Raw genomic sequence first — 13,028 nt, 5'->3', positions numbered from 1 at the left:
GTGGCTGGCGCCTTAGCTGGTTGAGCTATAGGCGCCGAGCCTCCTTCACAGATCTTTTTGTTCTCTGTAAAAATCATTCAGCACACTTTCAGAAGTCCAACTTCACATTCTCCATCCCCAGGAAACACTGCCGAAGAAGCACCACCCACAGCTAGTCTTTTGTTCTTTCACCATGGCTGCTTCTCCACATTTGGACATCTTGCCTGCTAAAACTATAATGTTGTACAGCCTTTGGTATGTGTTTCCTGTCCACCTACCACTTGAATCTCCTCAAAAGTAAAAACTATGTGGCTGGGTGCAGTGGCTAATGCCTAGTAATCCTAGCACTTTTGAGAGGCTGAGGCAGAAGGATCCCTGAAACCAGGAGTTCCCAGCTAGCCTTGGCAACATAGCAAGAATCCTTCTCTAAAAATTAAACAAATGAGCCAGGCACAGTGGTGCATGCTTGTAGTCCCAACTACTCAGAAGGCTGAGGCAAGGGGATCATTTGAGCCCAGGAGTTCAAGATTATAGTAAGCTATGATCATGCTACTGCGCTCCAGCCTCAGTGTCAGAGCAAGACCCTATCACCCAAATGAAATTTTTTTTAAATTAAAAAAATAAGAAATATGTCTTCTGTTTCTCTTATGCCTAATTATGTACACTGTAGGTATGGGGTTACCTTTGACTTTTGTTGACTGATTAATAAAGCCTTAAGGAAAAATATCACATGTTGTGAGAGTGTACGTATACCAACAGACTTTATAGTTTGGCATAATCATACATGTACTTGGATTTTGTTATTGTTCTGTTTTCAGTTTAATGTTCTCTTATTCTTTCATATTTTTAGATGCAGCCCGGCAGGCCACTCATGATCATGAGGTAATTAGCCATCTGTCTACTTATCATATATGTACTCTGTGTATTTATAATAATATTGCTGTTTGAAGTGCTATTTTTGTATGAATGGCAGAATATTTTCTACTTCATAATTCAGACTGAATGAGTTACTTTAGTTCAAGGCTTCTTAACAGATGGCAGATGCTTACATTGTATTCCTGTCCTTGAACTGTAGCCTCTAGCCCCAATCTTTTCCTATGGTCTAGGAATTTAATTGGCTTTAAATGCCAAAAATGGCTGGAATTTGGAATGAAGTATAGAAATGAGGGCCAGCTGAAAGCCATAACATGACCATAGTTTATCATCACCATGTACCTTAGTCTAACTCTCAAAAAGTTGTTATTTAAAGAATATAGCATTTGGTTAAAATCTACAGTGTCAATCCTCTCCTGATCCCTCATCTCACATGCATATGTTTGTATAGTGGCCTTTTCCTCCCATTTGGTTTTATGTTTCTATGTGTATATAGGATTTAGGCCTGTGTGTATTGGCTTTGCTTATAGAGAGCTTTAAATATATGAAAGCTGTGGTTCGTAAAAAGATAAATGGTCGTAAAAAGATAAAATCTGGTAATTTCATGCTTTAAAATACTCAGTGAGTCCTCATTCCTTACCACATCACATTCAAACTCAGCAGTCAGGTTCTTCTATAACTAAATCCTAACTCCTATTATCTCCTTATGTGTATATCATATACTTAAAATCTTTGCTACTCACTGTCTTCCAGGTGTCCTATTCTTCTCTGCTTCCTGCCTATGCTTGAATTATTCCTTTCATAAGAGTACTTCTTCTCCCTTATACTTTTTTTTCCACTTCCTCCATCATCCTATTTCTGCTTTTCAAAATTCTACTTATCAAATGACTATTTCAAGTTCTGATTCCTCCTTTAAACTTTTCTTGTTTCCTCCAACTTCCTTTAACCCTCATGGCTCTGTGTGCTTCTCTTATGCACTTGGCTGATCTGCCCAATGTTGAACTTATTCAGGTACTTCTGTGTGACAGCCAAAGAGTGTGAATCAACCCCATACCACCTAGGATGATGCTGTTCCATGGAGAAGGTATTCCATTAATTTTTTTTTTTTTTTTTTTTTGAGACAGAGTCTCATTCTGTTGCCCTAGGTAGAGTACTGTGGCATCAGAGCTAATAGCACCTAAACTCCTGGGTCCAAGCAATGCTCTTGCCCCAGCCTCCCAAGTAGCTGAGACTATAAGCATCTGCCACAACACCCGGCTGGTTTTTCTACTTTTAGTAGAGATGGGGTCTCACTCTTGCTCAGGCTGGTCTCCAAACTTCTGAGCTCAAGCAATCCTCCCACCTCACCCTCTCAAAGTACTAGGATTACACATGTGAGCCACCACTCCTGGCCCCATGAATAATTATTTTTATACAAGAATCCATTCAAAGTTGACTTGAAATAACAATGGTAATTTGAACAAAAAGAATTTTCCTAAAAAAAAGAAAATTCTGATTTACTCTTTTACATGTATTTGGTTTTGGACTAAATCAAGGAAATCATTTCTTCAAAATACTAACTTATTTATCTTATAGTTGAAGTTAGACCTCATTTGATGTTGGTGACCTTCAAAACAGAGAAGAGATTCAAATTCACAGATTAAATAGGTGTATTACCATCTACGAATTGTAAAGTGAGAAGCATAGTAAATATTAGTGTTTTATTCATTAGATAAATCCTATATAAATGTAGTAATATATGCATCTCTGTGCTATAATTTGGATAAAATATTATATATACTTTTTGCTTGAGAAATTGTGTATGCTTTCCATTTTAAATCATAACTGAATAACGTTTCAAGCTTTCCATAGTACCAGATACTTGTATAATTACTTCTTTCTCTCATCCTTTATCTGTGTACCCCATACACCAATATCATGAATGGTTACAAAAGAGAATTTGGACAGTAATTAGTAATATTAGATCTCACATTTTATAGTCAATCAGTCACTCATTTCATCACTATGGATTTTGCCAGGCAAGCTGTATCTAACATTTTTGTCTTCAAAAGTAAAGTTGATAGGCCCAATGCAGTGGGAGGCCAAGGTGCATGGATTGCCTGAGCTCAAAGGTTCGAGACCAGCTCCAGCAAGTGCAAGACCCTGTCTCTAAAAAATAGCTGGGCATCGTGACAGGCACCTGTAGTCCCAGCTACTTTGGAGGCTGAGACAAGAGAATTCACTTGAGCCCAAGAGTTTGAGATTGCTGTGAGCTGTAACACCACGACACTCGACCTAGGGCAACAAATTGAAACTCTGTCTCAAAAAAAATAATAAAAAATAAAAAAATAGAGAACCCTCAAAGAACTCAGTCTAGACCCCCCATTTGATCCTATAATCCCATTAGTGGGCATGTACCCAAAAGGAAAGAAAATCCTTTTATCATAAGGACACTTGTACAAGACTGTTTATTGCAGCTCAATTTACAATCGTCAAAATGTGGAAACAGCCTAAATGCCCACCAACCCAAGAATGGATTAACAAGCTGTTGTATATGTACACTATGGAATACTATTCAGCCATTAAAAAAATGGAGACTTTACAGCATTTGTATTAACCTGTATGGACGTGGAACACATTATTCTTAGTAAAACATCATAAGAATGGAGAAACATGAATCCTATGTACTCAATTTCGATATGAGGATAATTAATGACACAGTAGGGGTGGGGGAAGAGGAGAGCAGAGAGAGAAAGAAGAAGGGATGAGTGGGAAAATGAAGAGCAGAGAGAGGGAAGGAGCAAGGGGGTGGGGTCTTGGTGTGTGCCATACCTTTTGGGGGCAAGACACGATTGTAAGAGGGTCTTTACCTAACAAATGCAATCAATGTAACCTGGTTTCTTGTACTCTCAATGAACCCTCAACAATAAAAAATAAAAATAAAAAGTTGATAGTTGCAGTCAGTAAAGATATAATAGATTTAGTGAATCATAGAGGCCACTACTAATTTAAGAAATGAAGATTTTTATTAAAATACATACATCAGTGTGATAGGAATTTCCATAATTTTTGTAATTTATGAAAAGGAATGAATCTCCATGTGATTTTCCTGTTTCAAGATTCAGACCAGTGGCCATGTGTGGTGGCACACACTTGTAGTCCTAGCACTTTGGGAGGCCAAGTAGGGTGGACTGCTTGAGGACAGAAGTTTGAGACCAGCCTGAGCAAGAGCAAGACTCCATCTCTACAAAAAATAGAAAATTATCCAGGTGTGGTGGTGTACACCTGTAATCCCAGCCTACTTGAGAGGCTTAGACAGGGGAATTGCTTACGCCAGCAGTTTGAGCTGTGATGCATTCTAGCCTAAGCAATAGAGTGAGTCTCTGTCTCCCAAAAAATTAATAAAATAAATAAACATTTACACATGTTAAATAAAACAACAACAAAAAAGTAGTGGGAAGGTGAAGAGCCAGCAGGAGTTGCAGCAGTCTATAAGTCTGTCCGTATGCACACATCAGGATAAAGCTCTCAGAGTAACATTGTTGACCCAGTGTCCCTTGCTGTATCAGTGTGTATTTTTCCCTGAATAATATATTTACTAAATTAGGTAATTTCAGAACAACTTCAGGATAAAAGAATTGGTTTGAAAGCTTTAGAACTGTTTTTAAACTGTTATACACAATAATTTTCTTACATATAATCTCTTACTATAATAAGAGTTCAAAAAAATGGAAAGCACCAGAGGTGAAAAGCAGCTACAAAAGGAGCCCATGGAAAGGAGGAACAGAATCAGGCCTCAAAAGATGACCCAGGTTTTGCAGAGGTACCTCACCATAGGTAAAATGACTTGAGCATAAGTCTTGGTTAATAAAAGAACAAGTATCTTGCCAAGTGTCTAAACATCATAGATAAGAATAAAATAAGAAATGTGATAGAATAGTCTTCAATCTCATCTTAGAATACTGAGACCTCCGAGATCCTCTTAACTAACCACCTCATTTGGCCAGAGAAGAAAGTGATTGCCTAAGACATGAAAGAATTTACCCACAATCACTTACTAAATCAAGTTAGAGACAAAAGTGTGGCTGAAACCCAGTCCTTCTGTGTCACAATCTAGCATTCTTGGCAGCATAATGCCATGCTATGTTACATAGAATAAATGAAACAGTGTTGAAAGTTAAAACTGGCCTGGTTTCCATAGATGGCAGCAAAATTTGTTGCCAGTTAAGACAGAAATTATTTGGTTTATGTATAATACAGAAGCCTATTGTATTCCTAAATGGAATTTGAATCCCTAAGACACTGTTACCAGGGCAGGTACTCAAAAATACATATTAGAGCTAAAGAAATGCTGACCTGAAAGCCATTCTGCATAGCAGTGGGGCACTTCAATCTGGTACACACTATTAAGAGCGTTCCCCAAAGTAAAGAGCTCTTGAGAGAAGAATATCACACTCTGAAAATTTTGGCCCTGAGCCTAGAAAACAGTAAAATAGGTTCAGTTCAAAAAGGCCTCTGATCTCTTACCCTCCACTCAGTATATGGAATGAAAAACCAAAGTGAAGAGTATTCTTGCTCCTCTCAAATAAAAGCCAGCCCACTAGACCCAGGCTTCAGCTGTATTCCTCTCAAGAAAGCGTCTGCATCTCATGTGAGAACTAAGATAGAAACAATAATTTTGTTTCTCCTTTAATTTATGAGAAATGACAAAATGACTCTCAGCCTGAACAAATTAGACCCTTTCAATGAAGAGGTAATCAAATCCTTATGATTTTAATCCCTTGAGCGATCCTTGGAGCAGCTTAAGTATATCTGAGCCCCCAGGAGGATCCTCTCCATGCCGAGTAATGTACTCAGTAATGGAAGAGTGCTGATGGTTTTTATTACCACTCTTCTGTTAAGTAGAATTTCTCTGTTGCCTTTCAGAGACTGAACAGTTTCATTTAATTGCTTTAATGTTTCTTATTTTGCACTCTGAGAATCTGTACCAGGGGACAGTGTGTTAAGGCACCTATGTGGTGTCTCTGCCTTTACTTAATTAGTTTAGTTTGGACTACGCTGGCAGAGGAGAGAACAGAATTACCAGTCTGAAGAAAGTCAAGACCTCATAGAGGGTTCTTTGTACCATGGTAATGGGAGCCAGTCATCTCCACTTACCCACCTAACTGGCAGATAACTGGGACCTATAGCTAGGTAACTGATCTCATACAAGTATACAGTTAAGTAGGAGACTGAACAAGATAGGGTGATAAAGTCATTAAGACTTTATCCTAAGTCATTTGTGGACTTATGCATATATCTGTTGTGCCTTGTATATATTAGGATTGTATATCATAAAGTTTCTGTTTTCCTTCAGTAACCTAGTAAGAGAGTTAAACCATATGTTAAGTCGGCAGAGTTGAGGGAAAGCCATTGCTGTATCAGTGTGTATTTTTGTGTGAAAAATGTTTCTGAAATCCCTTCTGGGAACAGCCTTTCTTGCACATACATTAGTTCTCATTGAAATCCATAAGGAACTGGCTCACAGTAGAGTTTTAGCTCCTGATATTGGGGAATATTGTTAATTTTGTTGTTTATTTTTAAATTGTTCTAGGAAACTTTGCTTGCTTGCTTGCTTTAGGAGGGAAAAGATAGGGTGAAAATAAGAGCTTTAAAATTTTCCTCAGGTAAATACATAGCTTTCCAGACTTCCACTTTAAATGTCTTTTTGTTGTTGTTGTTGCAGTTTGGCCAGGGCTGGGTTCAAACCTGCCACCCTCGGTATATGGGGCTGGCGCCCTACTCACTGAGCCACAGGTGCCACTCTTTATTTTATTTATTTATTTATTTTTTTTGAGACAGACTCTCACTTTGTCACCTTCTGTAGAGTGAGTGCCCTGGCATCACAGCTCATAGGAACCTCAGACTCTTAGGCTAAAGCAATCCTCTTATCTCAGCCTCCCCAGTAGCTGGGACTATAGGCGCCCGCCACACGTCTGGCTATTTTTAGAGATGAGGTCTCACTCTGGCTCAGGCTGGTCTTGAACCTGTGAGCTCAGGCAATCCACTCGCCTTGGCCTCCTGGAGTGCCAGGATTACAGGTGTGAGCCACCACACCCAGCTATTTTTAAATGTCCTTCTTGATCACCTACCATTGGCAGGCAGTTCACATAGCCCAGCCCCCTTATAGGCCAAAACCAGTATGAAGACAGGAGCTAGGCTGTCAGAATTTCCTTATAGGCTATTGACTGCTTAGCTTTTCTACTGGGCACCAAGTTATTTTGTGTTCAAAGGTAAAACGCTAGTAATGACAAAAGTAGGAAAAATATATTCTATCTCTGACTTTACACGTTTTTATGGGAATGATTTCTAGGTATTTTGTTTACTGTTTCTTATGTTATAAAGGTTTTAGAATCTTCAGATTTCACCAGCAGTTTCTTTAGTTCTCACTTTGTGACATTCTTTTTAACATCTTATGTAAGATTTTCAGCACTGTGCCAAGATACTTGTAATTAATATTCATAATGCTTTCAACTTTAAATTCATTGTAGAAGCAACAGCCAAAGCATCTTGAATTATTAACTTTATTCTTAAGGATCATTGTGGAATATATTTTGCAGTGGTTTTGTGAGACTTCATTTTTAATGGCTTATTGATAAATTAATTTTAGGCTTTGTTATTTCCCATCTCACATAATCCTTAGCATTCTCATGTTTAGAGCCTCGTTATTTCTAATTTCTTGGTTTTATATGTTTTGTTTTTCCTATATCTGAAGAAAGTATAAAAGATCCACAAAGATAGGCTGCTGCTCATAAATAAATAATCAATGGAATATTATGATTTTTGCTCATGGTTGGCAATTTTTGCTTAAATTTCTTGTCCACTCTGCAAATTTAGATTTCATAATTCTGTCTAAGCATTTTACACGTATAACCAGCAAAAGTGACTAAAAAAATACTCTTTCTCAATTCCCACCTCCAATCCCTTTTACAACTTTATATTGTTGACTGTTCAAAACATAAAGCTAAGAAATGGCTTCAAATTCTCCATTAGGGAAATTTATATAGGTTTGTATTAAGGCTTCTCATTGCACAGCAGTTGCACACCTGAGAGAACTGAATCCTTAACCTGCATAAGCTTTATGAAACTTTGATTCCAGTGAAAAGGTGAATAACATTTCTCACAGCCTCACCTGGACTGATTCCTGCTCTCCCTACTATTTAAGGAAGATGTGGTCATTGTGACTTCAGGCGCCATGATTTAATTTAGCTTCTGTGTCAGAATAAACTATTTTGTTACTCTTGATTCACAGAAAGAAACAGAGGTAAAGGAACGATCTGTTTTTGACATCCCTATATTTACAGAAGAATTCCTGAACCACAGCAAAGGTGATTACTGAAGTTTCTTTTCATGTTCCTTAGGTTTCTGCCAGGGGATTTAGTTCTTAATTCACTGCTCAAAAGCAATATTGATACCCTACATTACAACTGGCCTAGAAGAATAACTGCTTATATTTCTCTCTGTAGTAAAAGTACCTACTCAAGGACCAGTCAAGAGAGGCTAGGCTAGTGTTATGAAAGCTTCTATGACCTCTGGATCAAAGAACATAAATGTAAACCACTAATTCATTTGCTTTCAGACTCTTAGCCTGGAAACTTTTGTACAAATGAAAGCTTACATGGGGGTGCAAAACATGAAATAAGTAAGAGCAAAGCTGATCCTGTTTTTGTAAAGATGGGTACCAACATCTGTGCTTGGCTGTTGTCCCAGGATCCTCCTAGGAAACCCCTCAGGCTTTTCACTATACAATTTTAAAAAGCAAAACTAAAAAACAAAACAAAGAAAACCACTAGGAATTGCAACTGCTTGTTGCAATCTTATGTATAGAATATGACTAACTTTAAGAATTAAAGCAGCTCTGGGGAGCCAGGCGTTTCATTGCTGAAATTGCTATCTGGAATGCTATAATGGGAATAGGGGGATGAGGTCGAGTTGCTAAACTGGAAGCAGCTGAACAGATGTCCCTAGAAGAGTCACTGGGACCCTCAGGACTCCATCTAGTCCTGCTGTGTGTTCCTTGGCATGTGCGTTCTCAGCTCGTGAGGCAGAGCTCCGCCAGCTCCGCAAGTCCAACATGGAGTTTGAGGAGAGGAACGCAGCCCTGCAGAAGCACGTGGAGAGCATGCGGACCGCGGTGGAGAAGCTGGAGGTGGACGTGATCCAGGAGCGGAGCCGCAACACTGTCCTGCAGCAGCACTTGGAGACCCTGCGGCAGGTGCTGGCCAGCAGCTTCGCCGGCATGCCCCTGCCTGGTAACGCATCCTGGCACTTCCTGGGGGAGGCCAGGGTGTCTTGGGGAGAGAGGTGTGCTGTTCACAGAGCGGGGGTGATCTTCTCCTGAGGAAAATTATTGAAATAAGTGGTGTTTCCTCCTCAGGATTTTCTGTAGGTCACAGAATGTCAATATTGGCTAAAATCATCCAAAATCTCAGGTTCTCTGATCACTTAAATTTTTGTCTACTTACATTTTAATCTGATCTATTTTCCTTTCTGTTAACCTTGATTTGATATTCAGAACAGTGGAAACTGAGTAAAAAATCTTTAGGAGAGCACTTTTACTTATGTATGTTTGCTTGCTTTGTTTTTGTTTTAATGGGAAGGAAGAGAAAATAAACACTAGTATTTCTTATATATTCTCAGTTTGAGGATAGTCAACAGTAGAAAACTGGGAGAACTCTCACCTTCTGTTATATGCAGCTATTCATGTATTCTGTACAGCTAGTATTGAGCCCATCTGTTTATTAAGAATATGGACTTATTAAGAATATTAAGAATGTGGATTAACTTCATTTTTTGAGGCCTAAAAGCCTTTGTATCTTATTTATAGAGTAGGCCACATTAGAATCACAATTCTTTTGCTGGGTATTCCATTTAACTGTTTTATAGTTAAACTGAATGGGGAGGATTTTCTTAACTTTTTTTTTTTCTTAGAGACTGTCACCTGGGTAGACTGCTGTGGTGTTATAGCTCATAGCAACCTCAAACTCCTGGGCTCAAGTGATCCCCTTGCCTCAGCCTCCCAAGTAGGCTCCTGCCATGATACCTAGCTAGTTTTTCTGTTTTCAGTAAAGACGGATTTCACTCTTGCTCAGGTTGGTCTTGAACTCCTGAGGTCAAGCCATCCACCCACCTTGGCCTCCCAGAATACTAGGATTACAGATATCAACCACTGCGACCAGTTGATTTTCTTACTCTTTCTCGTCTTATCTCCCTTCAGGAAGTGGAGAGACACCTACAGTGGACACCATTGACTCATATATGAACAGACTGCACAGTATTATTTTAGCTAACCCCCAAGACAATGAAAACTTCATAGCTACAGTTCGAGAAGTTGTGAACAGGCTTGATCGTTAGTGAATGGTGAGTGCTTACTGAAAGTACATCATTCAAAATAAGATGTCATCAAACTGTATCAATACTACTAAAGCTCTGGAATTATAATACATTGAATGAATGAGTTGGGGACTTGATTAAGATTGTGTTGCATGGCTGCTAAATATAGTAAATAATGTTAGAAAACAGAATAACTGTAGTCCCAGCTACTCCGGAGGCTAAAGTAGCAGAATCACCTGAGCCCAGGAATTTGGTCTAGCCTGGGCAATGTAGTGAGATCCTGTCAGTAAAAATGGAAGGAAGGAAGGGAGGGAGGAAAGCAAAGGAAAGAAGGAGAGACAGTTTTTCCTATGCATACATGCTTTAGAATGGTTTAATGGAAAAAGCATGATTTCTTTGATTCAACTTTAGTTCTAGCTTTGTCACTTATTTAAGGCTCTCTTCTTGAGTATTAGGTTCCCAAGGATTTTGAAGATTTTTTTAATTTTAGAGGAAATCACCCCCAAAACGGTACTCAGAACAAAATAAATATCACTTGATTGTTAATCTTCTTTTTCCCTTGAAAATACTAATGATAATTTAGAAGTAGTCAGCAAGGCATTGTATATATATGATCCCATATATGTGGTAAGTAGAAAGCATTTTCATTTACCACTTGGTAGCAGAGTGACCCTTGTATGTTAAATTGATGTGGACTGACCTAACAGTAAAATAGTTAATGCCTGGTTTTAATAGTTAAATAAATACTGACCTAGTTAAATACTGACCTAACAGTAAAATAGTTAATGCCCTGGTTTGTTTAAAAACAAACTTTCAAGCAAAAGATGAGAGAGAAAATAAGCTTTTAAAAAATATATTTAACAAATGTGTGATAGTATGTGTTATATCCTTTTAGAGGGGGAAAACATACATTTCTAGAAGGGATCTACCCTTGCAGACTTTTTGGTATTAATGGTCATTTATCAGATACCATTTCTTAAATGAAATTTTTATTTGTTCACTCAAATTCCTAGAGATAGGATGCCTTTTTAGTATGCTGTCCACAAAATTGGCAGTTCTTTGGTCTATCAATTAAATTATTCCATACCTATAGACATATAAACTGTGTGGGAATGTTAGGATTGGACCATAAAATGAGCTGGCCACATGTGCATACTAAAGCAAAAGTCAACAGCAGAATATGTTCCTTAGAATGGCTGGTCACGGATTCAAATCTTTATTTGTCCTATAGGTACAGGCGCGCACTCATGTACATAATTCATATTCTGGCTCAGTTTGGACTTTGAGTAACATGTATCAGGATAAATAAAATCCATGATTCTTTAATGAGGCAACATCTGCTAGCAGAGACAAAGGCAGAAGTTTTTATCCTTCTTGCTCATGCCCTTGGCGGGTAACTGTACAAGGCAATTTATTATATTTTAGCCTCAGCCATGCTCTAATGGGGGAAGGATTACTGTCCTTCTAGTGAGTAGCCAGATGGAACGGACTGTGCTTCTAAGAGATGGCTGGACTCCCTGCAGAATAAAGAAGTGGCATTACTGCTGCTGCTTATGAAGGGAACAGCTTGTAAATCTAGGCCTGGGATTTTCAGGAGCTCATCATCCTTCTCGTTTTCACACAGTGTTTTCAATTAGCACTCTTGCAGGCTTGAAGAGAGTGCTGGGAAAATGGTGTGGAGGATTGTGAAAGAAAACAGTAATTGATAACATGGTATCTCCTCACACAGGTATAGGGCAGTTAATTCAAGTATTGAGCCAAGAGTGGTTTTCCATTTTGAGCATTTTGCCAATAAGACTCTTATAAAGCTTTATCCATGTTAATGATGTAAACTGTAATATCTGCTCTGTGAAGTGTCTTTGAAAACCAAATATTACCGTCATCCTTGATTTTAACCTGCAGACATTTTGCCTGTGAAAATGTGAACTCTTATATTACTACAGATTCTTACAATCTAGCCACGCAAATATAACTAAGAATAGAGAGTTCTCTATACCCCCCAAACTGTCAAATAAAACAATTACAAAGGCTGTGATTAATACTATGTTGGCTTCATTATACAGATATGTACAGACAGCTAGGCCTGATGTCCCCAGCACTCGTGGTACAATAAATTACTCTGACATGAGTTTGGCAAAGGTTTCATCTATTGTCAGGAGCCAATGAGTGAAGGGAAACTAATGGTTCACAAGCATAGAGGAATATATTAAAGCTGGAAGGGGCCTTTACAAATCTAAAATTTTTATATATGAAGAAGCTAAATCCAAGGAGGTAAACCTCTTGCCTAAAAATGCCTCTTTTTTTTTTTTTTCATCACCCTGGGTAGAGTGCCATGGTGTCACAGTTCACAGCAACCTCAAACTCTTAAACAATTGTTAAACAATTGTTTTGCCTCAGCCTCCCAAGTAGCTGGGACTAAAGGTGCCCTCCACAACACCTGGCTATTTTTTTGTTTTTAGAGATGAAGTCTTGCTCTGGCTCAGTCTGGTCTCAAACTGGTGAGCTCAGGCAATCCACTGGCCTTGGCCTCCCAGAGTGCTAGGATTGCAGGCATGAGCCACTACACTGGCCTTTTCTAAAACATTTCTCTACAGAGGCATGGCAATGGTGGAAGGGTTGGAGGTTGGAGGAGGGGGAAAGCACTAAAAATATCTTGAAATAGAGCATTAACATAAATAGGAAATAAACAGAAAAAAATTACCATTCAGTAATTATAATGTTACCAAATTTAAAAATTATTTTTATCGGCTTGGCACCTGTGGCTGAAGTGGCTAAGGCACCAGCCACATACACCTAAGGTGGCGGGTTCGAATCCAGCCCGGGCC

General features: G+C 38.6%; 1 protein-coding gene across 1 annotated transcript in view; it reads left to right on the top strand.

Annotated features, from left to right (window-relative positions):
• Positions 1–13,028, top strand: part of HMG20A (high mobility group 20A) — a 73,681-nt gene that overhangs the window by 58,487 nt on the left and 2,166 nt on the right. Inside the window, exons 6-9 of the mRNA XM_003784539.3 lie at positions 830–861; positions 8,123–8,198; positions 8,907–9,122; positions 10,088–10,230. Coding sequence (XP_003784587.1) covers positions 830–861; positions 8,123–8,198; positions 8,907–9,122; positions 10,088–10,224 — 461 coding nt within the window. The 3' untranslated portion in view covers positions 10,225–10,230. The remainder of the gene's footprint in view (positions 1–829; positions 862–8,122; positions 8,199–8,906; positions 9,123–10,087; positions 10,231–13,028) is intronic.

The sequence above is a fragment of the Otolemur garnettii genome, unplaced genomic scaffold (genome assembly GCF_000181295.1).
Source record: "Otolemur garnettii isolate 467f Iridium unplaced genomic scaffold, OtoGar3 scaffold00011, whole genome shotgun sequence".
NCBI lineage: Eukaryota > Metazoa > Chordata > Mammalia > Primates > Galagidae > Otolemur > Otolemur garnettii.
Note: the sequence above shows the minus strand (reverse complement) of the source record. Positions and strands in the feature narration are given on the sequence as shown.